This window comes from Diceros bicornis, chromosome 2, assembly GCF_020826845.1.
Source record: "Diceros bicornis minor isolate mBicDic1 chromosome 2, mDicBic1.mat.cur, whole genome shotgun sequence".
Classification (NCBI taxonomy): Eukaryota; Metazoa; Chordata; class Mammalia; order Perissodactyla; family Rhinocerotidae; genus Diceros; species Diceros bicornis.
This window is the reverse complement of record NC_080741.1, coordinates 81,314,366-81,340,424: the sequence shown is the minus strand read 5'-3', so window position 1 is coordinate 81,340,424 and position 26,059 is coordinate 81,314,366. Positions and strand designations below refer to the sequence as shown.

Here is a 26,059-nt window from a genome sequence, read left to right as displayed (position 1 = left end):
GTTGCTGGAAAAACCGGGACCTTGTCACTGTAGCCAAATCAGTGAACACGACGACAAGGGATTGAGGAAAAGAAAGTAATTTTTAAAATTTTGCTAGGAAAATGGGGACGTGAGAGGCCAGCACCTCAAAACCCAGTGTCCTGCTGAAGTGCTAGTCCTAGAGTTCTTAAAAGGGGAATCCATGGGAAAGAATGTGTTGTCAGGCATCTGGTGGGCAATTACCTGAGGGTCCCAGACGTTCTGGCGCTGGGCCAGCTGTCTCTCTATCTGTAGAGAAGGTCCAGCGTTCCGTTGATCAGTCTTCCCGCACCACCCGAAATTGGGCCCTGGGGAGAGGAAGGAAACTGCTGCCAATTAACCATTCCCAACGTCACAGGGCTCTGGATGGGGAGGGAGCTGTGGCTTTGCAGGGCGGTGCCCTCCCGCAGCCTGCATGTGGCTGAGATAAGGGAAGCTGCGGGTGGGTGTCCCTGGTTGTCTGCCTCCGTGAGGAATGGTGGATTTCGGCAGCAGGAAGCCAAGGAGCCGGGGAAGCTGCAGCTTCTTGATATTTTCTGGACATCGTTTCCTGTAGCAAAGCTTCAAAGGACCAGTAACTAGGCCGACTTCACTGTGAGCCCCAGCGTGAGGCTGCTTGGGCTTTAACAATTTATAACCTCTGTTTGCCTTGTGAAATTCAGGGGTACAAAGGTCGGAAAAAACTGATATTTACATGTGAATGTAACTTAGAGAAGCAGGGAAAGGAGATGAGTGCTTTTGGCTTTAACCCCATATGTGCTGGGTTTAACATAGGGCAACTGATACTAGGGCTGGTGGCATCGAGAGGGTGGGGAGTGCCCTGGAGGAAGAGAAACAGGGTGGAGACGCTACCGGTGGAGGCCACTTCAGGTGGAGCCCGGAAGGGCTTCTGTGAGGAGGGCACATACCACTTCAGGCCCCGTGGTCAGGAGATGCCCACTGAGAGGAGCTGAGGTGAGAGTGCCCCAGGCAGGAAGAAAAGCAAGTGCAAAGGCCCTGAGGCCAGACCAGGGTCCCTGCGTCCCTGCTGCCCACCCAGTAGTCAGAACACGTGTGTGTGCCAGGAACTTCACCTGTGTGCCTCGTTCCCGTGTCACCGGGACCGTCTGCAAGGCCAGGGTCGTTTCACCCCTTCACAGGCTTGCCCATGAGGCTCAGAGGTGGACAGGCTCCCAAAGGCAGAACCTGGATCTGCCCAGCTCCAAGTGTATGCCTTCTCGGTTCTCTCAGCCCTGTGGTCAGCTCCTGGGCATGTCCAGCTGCTCTCCGTCTTGGTGGCCCCCAGGGGTCCCTCGCATCTCTGAGCCATTTCTAGGGTGAGCCCTCGCACCTCTCTGCAGTTCACCCCACGACGGCTCAGTGATGGAACCTTTCTGAAGATGTTACTGCGGCAGCCTCCCCAACCTGGGGCAGGGAGATGTGGGCGTTGGCTCCCCACTGGGTGAAGGAGGGCTTTGTGGTTAGTGAAATGCATCTCCTTGAGGCTCTGGGGGAGACGCCAGACTCTACTGTCTGGGTTTCGTAACAATTCCACATCCAGCATGTGACTCTCGGTCTCCTCCTACGTCCCCTGCGGGTTTAGTTTGCTTTTTCCTCCCACTGCCTTGGGATCAATGGGGACCCTGCCTTCCCGCTGGCTTTGCTGGTCTCTCAGCTCTGAGACAGACGGGCCTGTGAGCCCCTCCACTGCCCCGACGCTGGTCGCTGGTCGCATAGGGTTGGGGCCTCCAGGGCATCGTCAGCCTCGGAGCACTCTCCCACTTACCCGGCAGGGACGGGCAAGGAGTCTCCACCTTTGCTCCCTCCTGACAGGGGAGGAGACCCAAAGCTCAGAGCCTGAGCCCCTCGGGGGGCTCGTCACTGGGGAGCTGCATTCCCCCGAGCTCAGGCCTGGGGTCTGTGGCGGGGAGCAGATGACCGCCTTTCCCAAGCCGAGTCTGTGTGTGTTCAAGAAAAGCCTTTTTTCCCCTGACTTTGGAGGCTGTTGCGATCAATATCCTGAAAGTTTTGTATTTTAAATCACTTTTATGTATTCAGCAAATTATCCCTTGTAGAAGGAGTTAAATTGTGCTAGTCTGGAGTCTTCTGAAAAACCTGGCCTGCTGGGTCCACCCTGTGTGAGGCCGGGAGCCGGAGAGCCGTTCCCGTGCCCTCGCGTCCGTAGGCCGCGTGTTGGGGCCTGACGGCCGGGCCTGAATCTCGCCTGCTGTGCTGGCTGGCCTCCTTCCAGGGACAGTGGCTTCCTGGTGTTGCTGCGGGATGAATGTGATTGGACGCAGCGTGCTCAGACTGGCCGCTGTCAGGCTTTTTACGATATCCTCTGCTTGAACCTGCCAGCAGCTCCCGTTCACCCAGAGTGAAAGCCTCGGCCCTTCCGACCTGCAGGGCCTGGGTCCCTCCCGCCTGCTCCCTCCGTGCTGCGAAGCCCTGTCTCCATGAGCACGCCCCACCGCGCCTGCGTGGATCTCTGACTTGCTGCTGCCTCTCGCTGGAATTCTCCCCTCCCGCAGCCCTCCACCTCCGTCTTTTGCCTCCTTCATCTCCTTATTCAGATGTTCCCTTCTTTGTGGGGCCTCTCCCAGCCCTTAGACCTCATCTAAGGTTTCACCCCCTCAATAGTCCATGTTCCAGGTCCCTTCTCCCCCCTGACCCTGCCCCCAAGCACTTAACGTCATCTCAGGACAGAATTTACATGTTTATTCTCTTCCTCGTGAGTCTCTAGGACACAGCCCAGCTCATGGTAGGAGCTCAGTCAATGTGATGGATGGATGAGTGTGCGAACGAGCTTACTGGGCCTGTGTCCCTGTCTTCTGCCCTTGACTCTGGCAGGCTCAAATGCCTGGAGAAGCTGAGGGGGGCGCTGCTGAAGAAAGGGGGGTTGCAGACCTGGAGAGAGGTGCCCCTCCAGAGTCAGCTCTGGCCAATTTGACCTCAGGCTAGCCAAACCTTCTCATTTTCAAAGAAGAAAAACAATGGGATCTGTGTGCATCCTCCCTGTCCCTAAATGCTGGCTGCTCCTGAGCGAGCCACGGCCAGCCGTCTGTCGGCTGTGGCCTCTGGATCTGCCCAGGGTGTCTCTGGACTGAGAGAAGAGGGGTGGGCAGCGGAGCGCGGCTCCAAGTTAGCTTGCATGTGTCGTAGGTCTCGCTCACCAGGAAATGATGGACCTGGAACACAGAACTGCCCTGTGATCCATCAGTCCTGGGGTTCTGGAGCCGTCAGCTGATCAGGCGTGGCCCCTGCGATTTATGGTCTCACTAGGGACCCTTGAGAGACATATATCCCTGCTGTGCACCCTGGGGCAGAATCAATTTAATTTTACACCTCTCCAAAGCCAGAGGCCACCCAAGACATGTTTGCAGAGTAAATTATTGGTGAGGCCAGACACCAGAATGGAGCTGACAGGTCGGAGTGACAAAGTGGCCCCACACTCCAGGCTGAGCCCGCTCCTCCGAGCAGGCCATCTGATGTTCACCTCGTTGTGGTTGAGCACCAGTTGCGCCAGGAGATTGATCAGCTGGAGCTTGGAGCTCCACCCGATCCATGCACTGGGGAGAGGCTGCACAGTGTCAGGGAGGCCTGTGGGCTTTAAAATTGGACCAGCAGAGTTCCACCTCTAAACCTGTGTGACTGTGGGCAAGTTACTTAACGTCTCTGAGCCTAGCCTCCCCATTTGTAAATTGGGGGTAATGTTGTTGCCTCAAGTGGCCGTGGGGAGGATCCAGTAAGCTTGCGAGCATACTTGACACACGGTGTTAATGTCCTTCCTTGGGAGAACAGAAGGCAGGGAAGAGCGTTGGCTTTCCACCCAGGGTTGCATCTGGGGGAAACAGTGGGGCATCCAGAATATGCCCTTCGCTGACCCTGCCCAAAGTTACAGCTCCCCAACTTGTGTCCAGAATAATTATAAAATCCTTTGCGTTTCTAGGTGATTGTGCTGACCTGCATTTAGAATTTGCAACATGCTTTGATCCAGTGTTCTGAGGCCAGCGAGCTAGAAGGACTTTGGGAGGAGCCCTCGTGGTCGAGGCGGGAGTTGGGCGACTGCATCAGTCAGGGCAGCCGAGGCTAGGCTGCAGTAACAAACAGTCCCGAGGCGTGGTGGCTTCACAGAACACAGCTTCACTTCTTGCTAACGCCGCATGTGCATCGAGGGTGGGCTGGGGACCCTGCTTCCTGTCATTCTCATCTTCCTCCAAGACTAGATGGTGGAGCAGCTGCCAAGTTGAGTGTGGCCAGATGCCACAGTGGAGAGAAGGCAAGCACGGCAGATCGTGTTCTGACCATTAAAGCTTCCCTTGGGATTGTCTCAAGTCACTTGTCACATTTCACTGGCCAGTGCAAGTGACACGGTCACTCCTAACCTCCAGGGCCAGAGAAGTACAGTCCTTCCTTGTGGACCCATGCCTGATAGAGAACTGGACACTTCTGTGAACGTTGCTGACGACTGCCCGTTTCCCTGCTTGTGCATTAATTACGATGACCCAGGCTCTTTCCCTGATGTGAAACAGAGTCCTGGGAGGTGGGTTCTGTTGTGATTCCCCCTTCACAAGTGGAGAAACTGAGGTTCCAGGAAGTCAGCAGCTTGCCTGGGTGGTAAGAGGCGGTGCTGGGGTCGAGTCCAGGCTGTGGGACCCGGATGTCTTTGCGCTTAGGGTCCCTGCTTCGCTGCGCACCCCACCTGCCCCGTGCTGTGCGGGCAGGGAGGGAAGGGGATGAGCCAGCACCTGGAGGAGTGAGGCTGAGGAGGCACGGGCTCTAAGGGGGCGTTGCTCAGGGAGCGGGAGGTAATGGAAGAGAAGTGGGAATTCAGGGTTTGGAGCTGAGTCCTGGTGGTGCGCCCCTGGGCCACCGCCCACTTGGCTTAGGTTCATTCCTTCCCTTCCCTGGGACTCTGCTTCCTCACCCCTAATATGTGGTGACAGCTCGCATGTCACAGGGGTGTTTGAGGATTAGGTGAGAACTCAGCTCTGAAAGGAGCTTTGCAAACCGAGTGGCTCTGGGACATGTTAGGGCTTGTAACTGACATTCCTGGTAAACCACTCGAGGGGACGTCCTGGAGGGGCTGCAGTGTGGGGGACAGGGAGGAGGTGGCAAGGATTTGGAAAGGTAGGGGCAGAGAGGAGGGAGAGCGCCTGGCGAGGGGGCAGCTCTCGGACAGGGTCTCACGACCTTGGCTCTGTTGACATCTGGGGCCGGATCCTACCTCCTGCTGGGGCCATCCTGTGCATTGTAGGGTGTCCAGCGTACCCCTGACCTCTACCCACTGGATGCCAGTTGCACCCCCTGCAGTTGTGACAACCAGAAATGCTTCCACACCAAACCACCAGAGCAAACCACACATTGGGTCACCTGCTGATAGACCAACACAGGGGAGTGCACGGAAAGCGTGTTCTTGTTCTTTCTTTCTGTCCTTTAGAAGGACCGTTTTGCATGTTGCAGACGTGTCCCCGCTGAGGACCACAGGCTGGAGTAAGAGGCCGGGTTGGACAGGGCTGTGGGGCACCTTGACGGCTGGGCAGTAGTGGGATCCGTTAGTGACTCACCCCCGCTCCCTCAACAGGACCCCGTGAGCCCACAAGGCAGCCTGCCGGGTTCGGGGTGCACCGTGTGGTCAGGGTGTCCATGCCCACTCCTGAGCGTGGCCATGGCGTCTTACTTTGGCTTCTTGCAGGTTCCAGTCTCCAGCTACCGCAACCCTCAGCTGGACCTGGCCGCCTATGACCAGGAGGGCCGCGGATTTGACAACTTCAGCCCTCTGGGCGTCCAGTGGGAATCCACCTGGCCGTTGCTGGCCAGCATCGAGCTTGATCTGCCCATGCAGCTGGTGTCCTGGGACGACGGGAGTGGCCAGAAGAAGCTGCACGGTGAGCTGGGGTGGCGAGCCCCCGGCCCAGGGCAGGGGGCAGAGAACAGTGACAGCCTGGACAGGCGGGAGGTGTGCTGAGGAGGGCTAGTGGCTGTTGGGGGATGCTCTCTGAGACTCCCCTCTATCCAGGACTGAAATAGGGAGCGTTGTGAGCTCACCACACCCCTTTATCCTGCAGACACAGCCTGGGAGGGGGAACTGGGATCTCTGTTTGCAGATGGGCAAGAGGCTCAGGGCCATGGCAGGTGCGTCTCAGTTCCCAGGTTGCCCAGAGATCAGCCTGGCTCTGAGACCTGGGCCCCTCTGAGCCATGCTGCCATCACACGCCCCTCGACAGCCCAGGGCGTCTCCTCCAGCTCATCTAAGCCGCTCCGTGGAACGTTGCTCAGGGCCGTGTAACTCGTGGTGCATACAGTTTAGACAGATTCAGTTATCTATTTGTAGGACAGGGAGATTTAAAACTGCAAATCAGACAGAGGGAGGGACTGCTTCGTAGGTGGCAGGGGGGCAAAAATCCAACATGGGTGTCTCTTCCTGGACTCAGGTTTGCAGGCCATTTCAGTTCATGAGGCATCAGGAGCCACGGCCATCTCCGCCACGGCGACTGGCTACCAGCAGTCCCACCTCGGTGCTGCCAGAGTGAAGCAGCCGGTGTCTCCCAGGGCCCACCGATAGCGGGGCCTCCTGCCCGCATTCTGCCCAGGTCCCCGTGTCCTGACCCTCGCTCGGCCGCACCCCTCAGTTCACTCTGCTCCCTTAGTTGGGTGTGGTGGGCTCACCTGAATTGGCGTGCCTCTGTGCCGGCCTCCCTGCCTCCGTTCTCCCCTACCCCACACACCCTGCACTTGGCTGACGGGAGGGATCCAGCTAAGAGGCCATGGGTCCTGCCACCTCACAGTGCTGGCACACGCCTTCGGGAGCCCTCAGACCTTCACGCTGAAGCGTCATTGTCAGCCGGGGCTCGCCCATCTAGGTCTTCTCCCCCATGGCCTTGACTTACAGACCCCCCGGGCATGCCCTGGTGCAGGCTGCCCCTTTGAACCCACAGTTCCCACCACCCAGAATGCCGTCCCTTCCCTCTGTCCCGCCCTGTGGCCTCCTGTCCTCTTAGTTCTGGCTGCAGTGTCGGCCCCTCTGTGGAGTGTGCCCTGAACCTGGGCACAGAGCAGCGGCTTCTCCCCAGGGCTCAGAGTCCCTTGTACTCCCTGCTCTCGTGGCACAGACCCCCACATGCACGCTTGTGCGTATACACGTAGACCACTGTTTGCTGGACCGTGCCTCTCCCTGAGCATCTCCCAGGGGCCCCAGGCAGAGGTGCTGTAGTGGGGTGCAGACGGGTGCATCTGAGCTGGGCATGGGGAGGGTTCCCCAAGAATGGTCCTGCCTGGATGACACCCACTCCAACCTTGGGGGGGGGCATTCAACGTATGTTTTGGGGGTGGTGGAGGCAGCAGATAACGGCTGGAAAGTGGAGGTGGGGCTGCATTTCAAGGGACCCTATGTGGCAGGAGCAGGAGCTTGAATTGTCTCCCGGGTAGTGGGGAGTGGGGGAAGCTTTTGACGAGGGCATGATCTCCCCCTGGGAGCAGCACCGGGGGGGCGGGCCTGCAGCAGGTGCCGCTGAAGGAGGCACCGTCCCTGTCCCTGATGACCGAAGCCCTCGGTTGTCCCACCGGCACGAGGGATCCCCTGGCTGTGGGGGCCTCTCGGGCCGCCTCGCTGGGACGCGAACACCCCAGCAGCTCCCCGTCAGGGCCTCTGCACCATGCTCTCTGCCCCTTGGGCTTTTCTCTGCCTGTTGACGCTATGCCTTCCCCTCCTTGAGTCCTTGCTCACCTCAGAGGCCTCCTGAGAGCCACCGTCCCTCACACACCCTCATCGCCTTCCTAACCCACACTCGTGCTCTGTCTTCTGTCGTTCAGTCACTTTCCCTTTCTAACCCTGTCTTAGATTAAGTTTGCAACACCTCCCCGAGAGCACTTGCTGTCCCCAGGGCCTCACAGGGTGCAGGGCACACAGTCGGTGCTCGGACGTGTGAATGTGCTGGGGTTAGAGCCCAGGCGGGTCCAGTGGTCTCCTTCCTCCCACGTTGGCAGGAAATAGGTACTCAAAATCCTGTGCAAGGAGTGAGGGCCGTGCTCACTCTCCTGTGAACCCCCCATGACGTGGCTCCTGCAGCCCCTACACCAGGCTGGTCAGCGCCTCCATCCCTGCACCTGGCACCACAGCTCGTTTGCCATTGACCTTGGTCTGTAGCTGTCTTGTGAAGAGGATGCTTTCTCACAGTGCAGTCCCTCGGTGAAGGATGAAGAAGCATGTCATAATATCCCTGTTTTTCTCACAAACAAAATCGCAGGTGGCAGGACCTCTTAGGTTTATTGCCATAAATCAGAGCAAAAAAACTGATCTCTCAGCACCTGGGAGCAAATGTGTGTTAAAGGAAGCTTGAGGGTTGCTGGAAGCTGAGATGGTAGGAACCTGTACTGTAAGCATCCATTAGTCATTCATTAATTTATACATCCATTCAACAAATATTGAGCACCTGCTATGTGCCAGGCACTGTGCCATGCTCTGGGTTTACACTGGGAAACAAAACAGATACATTTCTACCTTTGTGGAGCTTACAATCCAATTGGGGAAAAAGATAAACCAAGAGTCACACCAACACAGGGACCACTGCAGATATGACAGGTTCCTGGGGGATCCACATCGTTGGGGAATTTGGCTGGGGTGGGAGGGGCCCCCAAGGAAGTGATGACTGGGCTGGGATTTGAAGGGTGAGTTAACCAAGCAATGAGGGGGGGGGAGTGATGGGGGCCCTGGGCACGGTGTGTGCAAAGGCTCTGAGCCGAGGGAATGTGGCTACTGTGGCTGCGGGCAGAGAGCATGGAGAGGACGGTGCAAGATGAAGCTGCAGATGGAGGCAGAGGCCATTGCCTGGCACAGACGCAGCTAAGTCACTAAACCAGTCCCCAGTGAATGGGCGCTTAGCTCGTTTACAATGTTTTAGTGTTATAAACCGAAATTAACATCCTCGTGCAGTGTAGGGGAGGGGATGGTCAAGGAGGGCTGCCTGGAAGAGGGGACACTTGCTCAGGCATCTTGATGGAATAGTAAAAGGTTTTTCTGTGGACAAGAAAGAGGGATGTGTTCCCAAGAAGAGGGAACAGCACTTGCAAAGATGATCAAGGAGAGGACAAGAGTTATGTGTGTGCACATGCTGGGCATGCACATCCCTGGTAGTAGCAGGGAAGGGCATGGCTGTAGTGAAGAGAGTGTTGGGGTTGTGTGGCTGATGCAGGGCTTCTGTCGGTCTATTGTAAACATTTATGTGAGTGAAGTGAGGGGCTGGACAGGCCACTGTTGTCTCTGTGCAGTCTCTGGAGTCAGAAGGCCTGGGTTCCAAACCTGACTCCGCTTGTCATCAGCTGTGTGACCGTAAGCAAGTTGCCAAACCTCTCTGTGCCTAGTTTCCTTACCGGGGAAATGGAAGCAATAACAGTGCCTCCATCGTTTGGGCCAATTCGAGATTGAGTGAGTTAATTCATGGAAAATACTGGGGAGAGTTCCTGGCATATAAAGGGCCAGCTTGAGACCAAGAAAAGGTCATCCATCTCTCTGATCCTCAATTTCCTCTGCTGCAGTGTGGGCAAAAATGAAACGTCTTTTGTAGGGGGGCCTGGAAATATCCAACAAACGTGCACGTGTTTGGCCCTCTGCTAGGCACACTCAGGTGCTCCCACGGAGCTGACAGTGTAGTGGGGGAGACGGAAAAGGCATCGTTTCAGAGAGAGTGCTAAATGCCACGAGAACCACAGAACACAACCATAGGAGAGAGGATGAGGCGGTGGGGGAGACACCACTTCAGGCTGGTGGTCAGGGAAGACTTTTCTGCAGCAGCAACATTTGAGTTGAGATCTTAGCGTCAAGGAATCAGCAAAGATGGGGCAGGAAGCGTGCTCCAGGCTGAAGAAACAGCACGTGTAAAGGCCCTGCGGTGGGAATGCTATCAGTGTGCTTGTGGAACAGCAAGGGGGAGTGTGGCTGGAGTAGGGTTGCCAGATTTAGCAAATAAAAATGTAGGGCACCCAGTGAAATTTCTGAAATTAGAATTTCAGATAAACAGTGAATGATTTTTTTAGGAAGTATGTCCCAAATGCTGCATGGGACATACTTGTACTAAGAAATAATTTGTTGTTCATCTGAAATTCCAGTGGAACTGGGCACCCTGTATTTTATCTGGCAATCCCAGGCGGCGGGGGCGGGGGGGGGGGGGTTGGGGGGGAGCTGCAGGAGATGAGTCAGCAGCAGAGCTGAGGCCTGGCAGGACTGGACTGTGCTCTAACAGTCATGGTTAACAGGGGCTTCAGCCTCAGCCCCCAGCCTGGTCCAGGTACTAACTGGGTGGGCGCTTGTTGCTTAATGGGGGAAGCGTCTGTCGGGGACCTCAGAACAAGCCATTCAAGTTACCCACGTTATGAAGGGCCCTCCAAAAGATGACTCATGCCAAGTAACAGACAAGAGAGCTGGCGCTGCATCATGCTCTTGGGAGGCGAAGACACCCCTTACAGACGTGAGAGCCAGGGGAGGCGCTTGGAGGTAGTATGTGAGCGATGTTAAAATTAAAACAACCGTGTTCTCTTAATTAGAAATGCAGTCGGTGCAACATGAATCTGTAATGGGCTTCCTTCAGACTCTGCAAGGGGGAGGCCGGGGTTAGCCGTGTAGATATTCATGAGGAGCTGGGAGAGGGTCCCTGGGGGATGCAGGCCTGCCTGCTTCCAGGAGAGGCACAGCCCGGAGGTCTGGGTACCAGTCCCTGCTCTGCCACTAACTGGGTGAATCTCTGTGACCTCAAGCCTGCCCTGCTCTCTCTGAGCCTCAGTTTTCCCATGTGTACGGGAGGGACCCTGGCCTGGCGGAGGTGGACGGAAGAGTCAAGTTCACACAGGATACCAAGAGATGAGGACCAGAGGCAAGGGTGACTCAGAGCTACCCCTGGGCAGAATCAGGGCCCCTTAGTGGGCTCTGCTGGCTTGACAGACTCAGAGCTTGTTGAATGAATGAATGTGGGCTCTTTGGCAGACCCCTTACTTTTTGTGGGCAGGGCTATTTTAAGACTTCCACCAGGTCCTGCTTTGGCATATCCATGCGGCATCACATCAAACGTATTAGATAGAAGTCACCCACACGCCTCATTAAGTAGAATTTGTGTCTAACCATACAAGAGCAGAGCTGGGATGCAGTCGACTAGTTGACTAATGTGAAGTCCTGTGGACATTTAAACATTCATTCATTTTGGTGTCTCAGTGTGTTGTTTTCTTCCCTCCCCCACTCCCATCTCAGACATGTTCACAGGCCCCTGATGGGGCTGCAGACACTGTGTGCCCAGAGTCTGAGGGAGAAGGCCTGGTCTCAGGGCCCCAGGCTCCCCGTCTGCAAAAGGGCACAGTTGGTGAGATGACCCCTACCGTGCACGTTCCTCCCACGGGGAGGACTGTTAAAGCTGCCCTTCCTTCAGAGTCACTGTGGTGACAATGTTACGGGACACATACCCAGGTTCCTTACCCACCACACAAGAGAGGCCAAATAAAACTGCAACACCAGGCTTACGACAGGCAAGAATTTTTATCTCGGGTGACATCAGCTGGGAGAGCTGTCAGACTTGTCCCATCTCCCTGAAAGATGGTAGGGAAAGGGGTTTCAAAGGTTGTGAGGAACGTGGCTGCTTGTAGGGAGGGGGAGCCTGTGGCCTTGCTGGTCCGCGTTTTCCCACCAGCCTGTGTTTGGTCTTGTGAGGCTGCTTGGAGGGAGGAGGAGGGTGAGATGAGGGAATCGCAGGTGGGTGTCCTTGGTTGTCTGTCTCCATGGTGGAAGGTGGATTTCAGTGCCAGTGAGCCAGGGAGTTGAAGTCTGGGAAGCTTTAGCTTCTTGATCTTCTCTGGATATCAGTTTCCCTGTAACAAACCTCAAGAACTGGTAATTAGCCAAAACTTCAATGTGAACCCAGCTTGAGGCCACCTGGGCTTTTAACAATTTGTAACTTCTATGTGCCTTGTGAAGTTCAGAGATATGAAGGTTTGAAAAACCAATATTTACATATGAAGGTAACTTAGAAGTCAAGGAGATGTAACCACCAGCCATCCTGAAACTGACCAAGTGAGAACCTCAAGGGAGATGTAACCACCAACCATCCTGAAACTGACCAAGCCTCACCACAACAGCTACACGGTAACCTCTGCCTTTTTTTTTTTTATTGATGTCTTAATAGTTTATAACATTGTGAAATTTTGGCTGTCCAGTTTTGTTTGCCAATCACCATATACATGTCTCCCTTCACCCCTTGTGCCCACCTCCCCACCCCCTTTGCCCCTGGTAACCACAATACACTTTTCTCTGTCCATGTGTTGGTTTGTATTCCACATATGAGATCATACAGTGTTTGTCTTTCTCTTTCTGGCTTATTTCACTTAACATAATACCCTCCAGGTCCATCCCTGTTGTTGCAAATCGGATGATTCTGTCTTTTTTTATGGCTGAGTTATATTCCATTGTATATAGATACACCACATCTTCTTAATCCAGTCATCAGTTGAGGGACCTTTAGGTTGCTTCCACTTCTTGGCTATAGTGAATAATGCTGCGAGGAACATAGGGGTGCATAAGCCTCTTTGGATTGTTGATTTCAGGTTCGTTGGATAGATTTCCAGTAGTGAGATAGTGGGATCATAGGATATTTCTATTTTTAATTTTTTGAGCAATCTCCATACCGTTTTCCATAGAGGCTGCACCAGTTTGCATTCCCACCAGCTGTGTATGAGGGTTCCTGTTTCTCCACATCCTCTCCAACATTTGTTGTTTTTTGTCTTGGTGATTATAGCCCTTCTAAGGAGTGTGAGGTAAGGTGAGGTGATATCTTAGTGTTTTGATTTGCGTTTCCTTGATGATTAGTGATGTTGAACATCTTTTCATGTGCCTATTGGCCATCTGTATATCTTCTTTGGAGAAGTGTCTGTTCATTTCCTCTGCCCATTTTTTGATCAGGTTGTTTTGTTGTTCAGTTGTGTGAGTTCCTTACGTATTATGGAGATTAACCCTTTGTCAGATATGTTTTGCAAATATTTTCTCCCAGCTGGTGGGTTGTCTATTCATTTTAATCCTGGTTTCATTTGTCTCGTAGAAGCTCTTTAATCTGATGAAGTCTCACTTGCTTATTTTTTCTTGTTTCCCTAGTCCAAGTAGGCATGGCATCCAGAAAGATTCCTTTATGACCAGTGTCAAATAGTGTGTTGCCTATATTTTCTTCTATGAGTTTTATAGCTTCAGGTCTCACCTTCAGGTCTTTGATCTATTTTGAGTTAATTTTTTTGAATGGCAATGGCAGATGGTCCACTTTCATTCTTTTGCATGTGGCTGTCCAGTTTTCCCAGCACCATTTAGTGCTGAGCTTTGCCTTATTTTTAATGCAAAGATCTCTCCAGGAGGAGCTTAGGCCTCATTATGTGGAAGCATGTTCTCCAACTGAGCCTGTGCAAGCAAATACCTGCTATTTGAATATTCATTCCACAACCAAAATAAAAGTTCCTGCTTCCCTTTGTTCAGGGACACCATAACTTTGGAAATGATTCCTCATGGCCTCCTACTTGCTGCAAATATGCTTTACTTTGTGAGACAACTTCCACTGGTGTAGAGTCTTATTTAACTCACAAGGAGGCGAGTGCACTTGGTTCAGTAACAGAAGCACATTAAACAACGCGAAGTAACAGGGAGAGACAGGGCCTCCTTGTCCATGTCTCTTTCAATCCTTGTGACTCTACGAAGGAGAAAGGGCTCAGCAAGGTGCTGAGGGGTCCTTAACACTCTCTGGAACTTGCCAATCTAGAAAGAACAGGCCTGAAACTCACAGCGTAGAATGACAACAGTTTCTAATGAGAAATTAACTCTTTTTTAATTCTATTTTATTTTATGAATTACCTTCTAATTATGGCAAGTGATAAAAAGTTTCATTTCAGATGACGTAGATTTTGGTAAGAAAACTTAAAGATGTTTTTGTTAAAAAAAATTATTTTAAAAAATCAAATATGCTTTTAGTGTGTACGTAGTGATGGCAAAATTCATGAAGGCAGTATTTGAATGAGCAAATTTGGGGTTGCATGGGGGTGAGCTGTCATTAACATGGTGTGTGCCCTCAAACAGGTCACCCCTCCTCTGCAGGCCTCCCCACTTGTAATAAGGAATTGTTGACCCAGGCAAGCTCCAGCGCTAATGCTCTAATTCTGAAGACTCCTTTTTCTGATCCTCTCCCCCTTCTTTGAAGGGAAGATGGAAGTCTTCTATGTCGGTCCAGCAGACGGTGGACCAAGGGCACTTAGAGCAGGCCTGAGTCCTGATACTATGCTCTGTGCACATGGGCTCCAGGAGCATGGTGCCTGGGATGAGAGACCCCAGGAGGGGCTTCCACCCCACCTTAGTTGTGTGCAGCTGCTCTCAGAGTTGCTGAAAGCAGCAACTTTGTAGCCAGCTACCTGCTGCTGGAAGGTGGGACAATGGAGGAATGAGCCTCCTTCCTGACTTGCAGAACGGAGGTGACTGACAAGGTGGCTGCAGTCACCAATCAGGCCCATCTGGAGTGACCACAAGGTGCTCCTCAGCCACCCAGTGAGCAAGGGGCCCAGTGGCCAGCCGTAAGGACTAGAGGCCTGGAGCATCAGGACAGGGGAGGTGCCGAGGGAGGTAGCGGGCAGGGACTCCAACGCAAGGGAGCTCTGGAGATGCTTTACCTCTTGTAAACACATGCAGCTGGGCATCATGAGAACCCCGTCTGAGAGTCTCCACCTTTTAATAGGGGAGTTCAAAACATTAATGTTTATTGTAGTTGATACATTTGGACTTATTTGGCCATCTTTTTAATTAATCATGATTTCAATGTGTTTCATTTTTTAATTGATCAAATTACCTTTGTTCCATTTTTTTCCCTCTACTGCTTTGAAAATTATGCCTTCTATCTCTGTGTTTCCAGTGGCTACTTTGGTATTTTTAACACACATACTTTTCTTTTTTTTTTTTTAGTAAGTTTCTTTGGTGTGTGTGAGGAAGATCAGCCCTGAGCTAACATCCATGCTAATCCTTGGGCGTGCACTTAACCTCTAAGCCCCGGGGCCGGCCCCTATTTCAACTTTGTACAACTTACAAAGAGAAGGAAATGGAAGCTGCTCAAAGAGCCTGGGGCACACAGCCACTTGGAGGCGGAGGGAGGATTCAAATCCGCATTCCCCATCTCCCATCCAGGCCACCTGCCCCTGCAGCTCCTGGAACAGACGAGCACCCCACAACTCAGGGGCGGGCAGAGCATGAGACAGCTCCTTTCCAAAGGGAGCTCTCACGCAGAAGTTCCAGTCTGCTCACAGAATCACAGGACCTGGGAGCAGACCGTAGGGGCCACTAGGCTTTTCACTGTGAGCTCTCTGATTCTCGTTCATTTCTGCAACCCCAGCTGTTTGAAGTTGAGACCTCATAAAGTGTTTTGAGTGAAGGAACACATGTGAGCTACAGTTTTCCAGTCTTGTACTGCCAAGGAGCACCTTTCAAGGCTTCTCTTCTCTCCACCCACTTCCAGGGATCTCGTCTTGCGAAGACTCTCTCCCCTAACAAACTGCGTCAGGACCACTCCCTCACGCTGCAGGAGGCGGGCATTCACACACTTGGCATCTGCCTTTTAACATGCATCTGCTGAAGGTGGGCTTGCAGCAATTTATACTGCTCGGGAGTGTATTTAAAGGGGCTGTCTGAGGAGCTGACAGGTAGGGCCAAGCCATGGAGCTATCGGGCGGGCCCGGCGGGCTGCCTCCCACCTCTAGCTGACCCTGGCTTTGCTGCCTGTGGTTCGTGGACTTACATTCATCTTGCGGAGGAGATGTGTACAGTGAGCAGTTCACTGTTTGCAAAGCTACAATTTCAAATCAAGAACCTGTGGAAATCGTCAATTAAACGAAAGACAACCTATGGAAAGGAAAAAATATTTGCAAACCAGATATCTGATAAGCAGTTAATATCCAAAATACATAAAGAACACATACAACTCAATAGCAAAAAACACGATCCAATTAAAAAATGAGCCAAGGACCTGAATAGACATTTTTCCAAAGAATGGCCACAGGTACATGAAAAGATGCTCAATATCACTAACCATCAGGGAAATGCAAATCAAATCCACAATGAGGTATCACCTCACACCTGTTAGAATGGCTGTCATCAAAAAGATCAGAGCTAACAAGCGTGCAAAGATGTGGAGATTAGGGAACCCTTGGGCACTGTTGGTGGGAATGTAAATTGGTGAAGCCACTATGGAAAACAGTATGGAGGCTCCTCAAAAAATTTCTTAAAAACTACTGTATGATCCAGCAATTCCACTTCTGGGACTATCTTCGCAGGAAAAGAAAACACTATGCTGAAGAGATACCGGCACCCCTACACTCATCACAGCATTACTCACAACAGCCGAGACATGGAAGCGACCTAAGTGCCCATCGACAGATAAAGAGGTTGTGGTATATGTATACAACAGAATATTATTCAGCCATAAAAAGAAAGAAGAAAATCCAGCCATTTGCAACAACATGGATGTACCCTGAGGGCGTTATGCTCAGTGAAACAAGCCAGCCAGAGAAAGACAAATACCGCATGATCTCACTTGCATGTGGAATCTGTTGGAGATGATGGATGTTAACTTGTTGAAAGGTGGATGCCCAGGGGCCTGTCAAGGGCCACTGAGCCTCTGTCCTGCACAGGAAGCCTGGAGCGGCCAGGCCCCAGCTCCTGACATCTCCACCAACCGCCTCAGGAAAAGGACGAGCGCCCAGGGGAAAAACAAGTGACTTAAAAATGACTTAACTGTAACAAAAGATGGACAATGACAAGTGTTGGTAAGGATGTGGAGAAACTGCAGCCTTCACGCACTGCTGGTGAGAAGTAAAATAACGCAGCCGCTGTGGAAAACAGTCTGGAAGTTCCTCAAAAAAACTCAACCTAGAGTTACCTGTGACCCAGCGATTCCACTCCTAGGTGTGTACCCAAGAGAAACGAGCACCTACGTCCACACGAACACTTGTGAATGTGTTCACAGCAGCATTCACAACAGCCAAAAGGGGGAAACAACTCAGGTGTCCACCGACGGATGAATGGATAACAAAACGGGGTGTACTCACACAACGGAATGTTATCTGATCGTGACAAGGAACGAAGCACTGATACATGCTGCCACGTGGACGAACCTTGAGAACACTGTGCCCAGTAACAGGCAGTCACAGAAGACATTATTGTGTGATTCCATTTACAGGAAACATCCACACCAGGCGCACCTAGACACAGAAAGTAGATGAGTGACTGCCAGGAGCTGGAGGCAGCAGCGAATGGAAAGTGACTGCTAACGGGTACTGGGTTTCTTTTAGTAATGAGGAAGATTTCTAACATTAGACAGCACTAACGGTGGCACAACTTTGTGAGTATATTAAAACCCGTTGAAATGTACACTTGAAACGGTTAAATTTCATGGTCTGTAAATCTTGATAAAAATAATCTTTTTTAAAATGTGACTTAAGGTGGAGACTGTAGAACAGACTGGTCAGGAGCAGGGGCTAGCAAACTACGGTCCCTGGGCCATGTCTGGCCCACCGCCTGTTTTGGTAAATAAAGTTTTATTAGGACACAGCCACTCGCATTCATTTCCTCTGCTTTATAGTGACAAGGGCAGAGCTGGGTAGATGCAGCAGAGACCGTGGAGCCAGCAAAGCCCAGGATATTGACTATCTGACCCTTCACAGAAAAAGTTCGCCCACCCCTAGGCAAGAGGGGGATCTCTGGGACCAGGCTGGAGCTCGGGTTCCAGCCCTGCTGTATACTAATTACACGTCTCTTCCCACACGAGCACGTGTGAGAGTGTGTGTGTGTGTGTGTGTGTACTTACTCCCTGTGCCTCAGTCTCATCATCTGGCATGAAATTAGTCAGAACACGTAAGGAGTGCCTGGCACCAGTGTGGCCTCAGACTTTGGTCTCTTGTTCCCAAGAACAACGAGTGATGCCCCCAGAGTCCTTGCAGGGGAGCCCCCATCACCCCAGTGCACAAACCCCTTCCTCAGCTGCCTCTGCTTTCAGACCAAGTGCAGATCCCACATTGGACACGCAGGACCCTTGACATCCCGCATCCCACCCCCTCTCCAAGCTTCAGTCTCCTCGAGAATGAAACGCCTTCCCTGCCTGGCAAACCCCACAGGACTCAAGGCTCAGTCAAACATCACGTCTCCTGAGAAACTGTCCTGACCTCTGTCCTCCGCATCCCACCTCCAACCTTCCCGGGGGCTGTCTCCCCCCTACTCTGTGGTCCCTTCACACTTGCATCCCATTTGATTATGAACAGCATCTACTGAGTCATGTGCAGTGGATCTCCCCCACGGCCTGAGATTCTGGGGGCAGAGGCCAGGCCCTTCCTTCCCCTGCAGCACCCCCAGGACCCGGCAGAACGCACAGGAGGTAGAAAGAGCTCAAAGGCGACCTGGCTTTCTGTGCACCCACCATGTGCCACAAAAAGCCTCTACGTACTTATCACCAAATCCTCACAACTCCCAGGTAAGCATCACTGTCTGAATTTCACAGATCAGAAAATGGTTCCGAGGGTCGGGCAGCTTCTCTGATGAATGAATAGAGAGAGGAAGAAAGGATCCGACAGACACTCCACAACAGTGATTTTGCCCCCGAGGGGCATGTGCCAGTGGCTGCAGATATTTTTGGTTGTCACGACTTGGGGAGTTACACTGGCATCTAGTGGGTAGAGGCCAGGGATGCTGCTAAACATCCCGTACCGTACTGGCAGCCTTCTACCACAGAGAATTATCTGGCCCCAAATGTCAATACTACCTAGGCTAAGAAACCCTGATCCAGAAATTTTGTTTAAAAAGTGGGGAGGGCCTAGAATGGTCAGAGAAGATTTCAAAGACAAGGTGTGGACTCGAAGTTTTAGAAGACCCTTCGTCTGAAAGACGTCTTGTGCCTGACTTACTTTCTTGCCCTACACACTTTCCCTTTGTTCCGTTACCAAGAGGTCAGGCTACAGCCAAGATACTGCCTACCACCAGAACAGGTCTTCTAAGAATTCCAGCCTCAACAAGCCGACATTCGACTCTGGTGGAGAAGTGAGGATGGTGCAAGGGACCCAGACATGTCCCCCGCCCCCGACTCTGCAGTCGGGATCCGGAAGCCAACACCAGCCCTCAACGGCGAGCAAGGAAATCGCCTCTCACTGTTACAGCGTGTGACCCACTGAGCCCCTCCCAGCGTCCTGTCACTGCCCAGACACCCAGATGTTGGCTTCCGAAAGACGTGCTTGACCACGCAGAGCCCTGTGCACAGGCACGGAGCTGGCCTCCAGGGGCTGCCACAGAGGCCAGTGCACATGAGAAATGGCCACGGCCTTGCTGCCACGAAGGGCCGGGGGTCCACCTCAGAGGGGGTCTCGACCTGGTCCACCTGTCACCCCGCACCAACTGCACCTTCCTGGCGGACGCAGCCCTCCGTAGAGAATAGTAGGGCCGGACACGAGGGGAGACAGAAACAGAGACCGCCAGGTGGACATCCCACCTTCAGAGTCCAGAGCCCGGACCTTTACCTCCAGCGGAGAGTCCTCCTGGCAGAGTTCGCGGGTGGTGGAGACGATCTGAATGCTGTGGATGAGGTCACGATGGCGTCACAGCGCATGACCTGGCTGGTGGCTGGAGAGACAGGAATGGAGGGGTCAGCACAGAGGGCGGCCCCCGACCGCCACCCCACCTCCGGGGCCTCACAGGCCAGGGCATCATACACTTTGGCAAAGACTAGAGTGATCAACAAAACCACCAAAACGGGGCGGGAAGAGCCCAATTAACCCGGGAGCCAAGCCGCTGGTCACGCACGGCCCTTCTGCAGGTTAGCCGGACTTCCAGAAAGCAGGGGCTTTGGAGGCAAGCTCACTGCCCATCTTGTACTTTTCCGACGTGAGCAGCAGCGTTTACCGCTGTGCGCAAAACACTCCTCCCGGAAAATCTAGCTTTCTTCAGGGTGTAACCACTGAGTTAAACGACGAGGGCTCCAGTGTGACGAGTTAGCATCCAAACAGGTAACACTGTTCTGAAGCCTGTCCCGACACCGAGATCAGGAACTACAGCCGGAGCTTGTTCACGCTGGAGTTTCTACACAAGACTACCAACCACACTACAGAACAAAAGGGCATGCGCCCAGAGCTTTCACTCGCTCCATAAGTAAGATACATAAATGGATACATTATCTGGAGGATTCTCTAGTGTGAAAGTAACAGCATGTGACACAAAATCATTCTGACCACTCTCCAGGCCCCATGTAAAACTACTTGTGCACTGTTAATGGGATTTTGTTAAGACGGCAGTGCAGCCCCATTTATCAAAAGCCTGAAAAATATTCATATGCTGTGACCCAGCAGAACTGGGACCCTTCCTTGGCATGACACAACCTAAAAAAAAACAAATTCTTCTCTGTATAAAAATATTTATTTTTTCATAGAACACTGAAACAAACATCTGAAAACAATCTAAACGCCCCTATAACAGAAGGCTTAAAGGACAACCTCCTGTGAAGGCTAGTATTCAGCCACTAAAAATAATTTCACGATGATAGCGGCTGGGCTGGTGGCATAGTGGTTAAGTTCACGCGCTCTGCTTTGGCAGCCCGGGGTTTGTGGGTTCGGATCCCGGGCGGAGACCTATGCACCACTTATCAAGCCATGCTGTGGCAGGCATCCCACATATAAAGGAGAGGAAGATGGGCACGGATGTTAGCCCAGGGCCAATCTTCCTCAACCAAAAGAGGAGGATTGGCGATGGATGTTAGCTCAGGGCTAATCGTCCTCACACACACAAATAATAATAATTTCACGATGAAACGGAAAACTTTTCATATCATGTTAGTGGGGAAAAGCATGATGAGAAATTTTCTTCACTGTTTGCTAAGCACTTTACAACCACGATATGGTAAACTAATGTAGGGAAGTGAAAGGATTGCAACAACTGTCTTCATTTTGATTCGCTACCGGTTACAGAGTGTTTTGGGTGATAAGTAGTAACTTAGACATGAAAGCCAGCCTCCAGGAGAAGGAAACCAGCACTGGAGGGAGGGACCAGGGAGGGTGCTGCTTGCTTGGGGCCCCCACCCGCCGCCTGGGCGGCCTCCAACCCAACAAGAGACAGAGAAAGCACTGCCACGGGCTCGGGTAGGCCTGTGGCCGGAGGTCTCAAGGGGGTATTTCCTATCTCTTGTCCCGCTGGGGGTCACACGGTGCTCAAAGCCCTTACTGATGGCCTCTGCGAAGAGGATGCTCGTCAGGCGGCGGGCTGGGACGGGCGGGCCTGCACCACCGCCTCCTGGGAGCACTGCTGCTCGTCCGGGCCCAGCAGCTCAACGCTGGCCACCTCCGGCCGGGTCGAGGACCTGCAGGGAGAAGACGAGAACTTACTCTCTGGAGCCACCCCAAGAGGCACAGCTGGGACCAGACGCCGAAGCTGCGGCTCCTCATCCAGGCTCTGTCCCAGACTCACAGAGTCGAGGCGGGCAGTCTCCACCACCTTCAAACCCGGAGGAGATATGAGGCCTGGCGAGGCCCCTCTAACAGGAGCACGACAACCTGAGGGTGGGGACCGCCACACACCCCCCACTGAGCAAACCAAGCCAGAGTCCGAACGCTGGGAACCAACCTCAGCGCTCAATGGACAGGGGCCTTACAAGACTATCCTAGGGACCTGGAAATAATTCCCTATCAGCGGGAACACCGCCGTGGAGTCTGCTGAGGAGACGCCGTCTCTTCCTGCTGACCCCCGAGCCAGGCTGGCACACAGCGGGCTCCCAGACGCTAGCTCCCGTCCCCGAATAGGTCTACAAAAGCTGGGGATCACCAACTGGAACGACAATCAGTCACGGTCCCCATGGGCACGGAAGCGACACTACGGTGAAGAGGAGAGAAAGGCAGATGAACACTAAGACAAATGATCAGTAAAATCTATGAGATGACTTCCCACGGAGAGACGGGCCTTAGAAGAGGATGGAGGGCCGGCTTCCTGGGTTGAGGGGAGAGTGGAGCAAGCGGGTATGTGCAGAGCAGGTTCTGCACAGAAAGCATGAGGAGAACATGCGCCGCCAGGGGATCTGCAGCCGGCGCTCACGGCGGCCACTCCGTGAACAGCATAAGAAGATCTGGTGTTTTAGGCAGGGCCCGAGGTAGGAAGCAGCTGGGCATGCTCCAAGAACAGAAAGGCCAGTGCTGTGTGAGCCCTGGGACTCAAGGAGATGGCAGGTGCTGAGGTCAAGGTGATGGCAGGTGCTGAGGTCAAGGAGACGGCTGGTGCAGAGGTCACAGAGATGGAGGTGCTAAGGTCGGGGAGGCGGTGGAGGCCACAGTAAGGAGCTTAGGTTGATTCTGAGGGGCAACAACAAGCCACTGGGGGATCTTAAGCAGATGAGCATTCTAACCCGACTCACACTTCAAAGAGAGCAGAATAAGGTGCTGCCCTTAGTGAGCTCACAGTGGCTCAAGGACCCAAGGAAGGGGCCCCCTGCACAGAGTGTCAGAGCCTCGCGCCTGGGGCTGCACTCAGCACAGGAGCCAGCACAGAGCAGGCACTCGCAACCCTCTGCTTCCCTCCCTGCCCTTTGCTTAAACTCTCTGCAACACTGATGTTCTGGGGTATTCAGAAGGAAACTTGCAAAAACTGCCTGGTGTTAAAAAGCAATGGTGTGAAACACACCAAAATAGACATCTCCACACCTTCCCGCTTGTCACCAAGTGTCTCCCCAGAGCCAGGTGGGCGCAGTGGCCTCTCCAAACACGAAGATCTTTGATGGCTCAAACATCACAGGCACTCGCCAAGCTGCTGGCAGGCCGCCCAGGGATGGGCCAGCGCCTCCACTGAAAGTGCACGGAAACCAACCTCACCCTCTGCTAAGGACAGAGGAGAGGCCTCTGTGGTCTCCTCATAGAGAGAGCTCTTCTGAGAAAAGAGCTCTTCAGAGACTACGGGAAGACAACCAAGCAGACAGGAGCACACACCCAGACAAGAGGGTGAGAGAAGGGGCCCATGGCAACACGCCCCACACCAAGCGAAACACAGACTCCTTTTAACGCAGCAGCTCTCGGACTCCAGGATGGTTTTCAACGGGCATTAACCTACACCGTCCCCACACACACACACACACACATGCACACACGCACACACTCACTGTGGAAACAACAACAAATGAGAAAACTCACACAGATCACACCGACCAAGGAGGCAGGACAAAGAACTGCAGTGTGGGGTCCCGGCTTGGATCCAGGAACAGAGAAGGAACCTTGGTGGAAACACTGGTGAGATCCAGGCAGCCTAGAGAGTGGCGAACAGTCAGGTACCAATGTCAACTTCTTCATCTTGACAAATGTACTAGTTACGTAAGACGTTCACTTCAGAGGAAGCTGGGTGAAGGGTATACAGGAACGCTCTGTGTTATCTTCGCAACTTTCCTGTAAATCTAAAATTTTTCCAAAATTAAAAACTAAACAAAAACAGAGGGGATTGGAGGAACGAGCAGGCAGAGCACAGAGGATTTTTAGGGCAGTGAGACTGTGTGACACTGTAATGATAACACACGTCATACAGGACATCTGTCCAAACCCAGAGAATGCACAGTGGACCCTCCCGCGTCCCCCAGCCCTTCCACGGGCGGCCACTGCGATGGCCTGGCAGCCTCCCGAGCCTGGCTGGAAACACGGCACCTCGTATTCCGTGCCCACCGCGGTGCAGGGCTACGTTAAATACCGATACAGGCCCTAAAGCGGCCCTGTCCAACAGAAACATGACTCGAATCACACTTAAAATCTTCTACCTGCCTTATTTTTGAAAAGTAACAGGTGAAATTAATTTAATATTTTGTTTTTTAGAGCAGTTTTAGGTTCACAGCAAAGTTGAGGGGAAAGTAGAGAGATTTCCCATACCCGCTCTGCCCCTAGACACGCACAGCCTCCCCCACTATCAACATCCCCGCAGGGTGGTGCACGTTACAACTGAAGAAGCTATGGTGACACCGCGTCATCACCCAGAGTCCATGGTTTACACGAGGCTTCACGTTGGGGTTGTACACTCTGCGGGTGTGGACAAATTTACAGTGACACGGATCCACCACTGTAGACGAGCCCGGGTTATATCCCCCGACACACACCTCGAAACAGCTCAGTGAACAGGCCAGGAAGGCAGACGCACACGTGGGTGTCACTCCCGCAGGACCTGTGTGGGGTCTGGCTGCTTAGCCTCCATCCACCTCTTTCAGCAACAGCACCCCACTTTTCTGCGGGTGCCGCCTCCTCTCCTCTCTCAGCCCAGGAGGCTCCGGAGCACTCAGGCTCCTGGGACACCAGAAGGCAGATGACTGGGGCCCGGCCAATCAGCCACGTGTGCCCCCCGCCAATCAGCCACGTGTGACCCCCGCCAGAGGGGCGTTCAGACCCGAGCACGTGCCCCACAGACTTGACCCTGGGGGCTGCAGGGCTGGAACTGTCATCTTGCCACCACAGGGGAGGACCGAGCCAAAGCCCAGACTGCGACTGAGAAACCAGGTCCTGCTGACGTTGTATGCGCCCCTGCAACACAGGAGCAGGGCACAAAGCCTGCCAGGGCTTTCAGTTTCAAGAGCTCAAACACTGGGGCCGGCCCGGTGGCGCAAGCAGTTAAGTGCACACGCTCTGCTGCGGTGGCCCGGGGTTCGTCGGTTTGGATCCCGGGCGCGCACCGACGCACTGCTTCTCGAGCCATGCTGTGGTGGCGACCGACACCGAGTAGAGGAAGATGGACACAGATGTTAGCTCAGGGCCAGTCTTCCTCAGAAAAAGAGGAGGATTGGCATCAGATGGTAGCTCAGGGCTGATCTTCCTCACCAAAAAAAACAAAAAAAAACAGCTAAAACATTCCTTTGTTTTATTTAAACTATTCCGCTTTGAGTTTCCTGTCACAGGCAGTCAGAGGAGTCTAGACAAATGAAATCCCCTGACTGAATTCTTGAAGGCTTGCTGCCTATTTCATTCACTCTACTGGTACTATAGTTTTTTGAAAAGAAAAAAAGAGAAAAAAAGCCTTTCATATATTACGTGTTGGGCACAGAGCAAAATACATCACAAATATTTCACTTGCCTCCCAACAATCCTATTAAAATCCCCATTTGATACACGAGGAAACCTCTACACGGACGTTAAATGACCTATCCAAGGTTACACTCCCAGAAAAACACCCCCGTCCAGCCTGGCTCCGGACTCCTGGTCTGGACAATGCACACGGGCTGTTCAAGACAAGGCCTGAGGCCTCCCACCAGCAAAGGTGGCTCGGACCTCCTCTCAGTCACCCCACTACCCCACATGTACCCCTAACACTGCTTTTTAAAGTGTCATTGACTTGTCTAAAATCCCAGTGAAGGGCCTGGGTAAACCAACCCCTGGCTGAGAGGTGCTGGCACATTTCCCGGCACGCCCCCAGGACTGAGCTGGCTCTAGCCAGTGACCCGGTTTGAACGTGGCTCTGCCACTCACTGCCGTGAGGCTCCTGTCTCCGGCTCCCCCTCTGTGCAGGGCGTAGTCATTCCTACCAGAAAGGGTTAGGGTTAGGGTTTGTTTTCAGGATTAAGTGGGGAATAATATGTAAAGGGATTAGCGGGAAAACTAGTTCTGATATTTTGGGTCCCTCTGCCACACGCTCCCCTGCACCACTCGAAGCCCCTGCTTCTGGACGGGCATCTTTGGCCGCCAGGGCAGCTGCAGGACACCCGCACCTCCGCCAGCCCTTCCTCACCTCCCGGCCCCCTCCCTATGCTGCCCTCCCGGGTCCAGTCACATCCAGGTAACCCTTGTATCCTTTCACATAGTTTTTCTTTTAAATTGATTCTCCTTTATGAAAAAGTAGTTTAAAAGGAAACCTGGGGTCGGCCCCGCGGCTTAGCGGTTAAGTGCGCGCGCTCCGCTACTGGCGGCCCGGGTTCGGATCCCGGGTGCGCACCGACGCACCGCTTCTCCGGCCATGATGAGGCCACGATGAGTCCACGTCCCACATACAGCAACTAGAAGGATGTGCAACTATGACATACGACTATTTACTGGGGCTTTG

At 53.1% G+C, this 26,059-nt stretch overlaps 1 protein-coding gene and 1 long non-coding RNA gene across 7 annotated transcripts in view; one reads left to right on the top strand and one right to left on the bottom strand.

Annotated features, from left to right (window-relative positions):
- Positions 1 to 17,593, top strand: part of LOC131419049 (nuclear pore membrane glycoprotein 210-like) — a 68,883-nt gene extending 51,290 nt beyond the window's left edge. For 3 of the 6 annotated variants that reach the window (XM_058563756.1, XM_058563746.1, XM_058563732.1), the window contains 2 exons: positions 5,693 to 5,885; positions 6,432 to 8,599. In XM_058563756.1, coding sequence (XP_058419739.1) covers positions 5,693 to 5,885; positions 6,432 to 6,562 — 324 coding nt within the window. In that variant the 3' untranslated portion in view covers positions 6,563 to 8,599. Of the gene's footprint in view, positions 1 to 5,692; positions 5,886 to 6,431; positions 8,600 to 11,994; positions 12,119 to 14,956 lie in introns of those variants that run through there. The other 3 variants (XR_009223133.1, XR_009223134.1, XM_058563766.1) reach the window with 3 other exon arrangements.
- Positions 17,547 to 25,667, bottom strand: LOC131419076 (uncharacterized). The gene is made up of 4 exons (XR_009223135.1): positions 25,489 to 25,667; positions 23,188 to 23,444; positions 21,239 to 21,374; positions 17,547 to 19,648 (listed from the first exon to the last, which is right to left on the bottom strand). It is a non-coding gene; the product is annotated as an uncharacterized LOC131419076 (long non-coding RNA).
- Between the last annotated feature and the right edge of the window lie 392 nt (positions 25,668 to 26,059).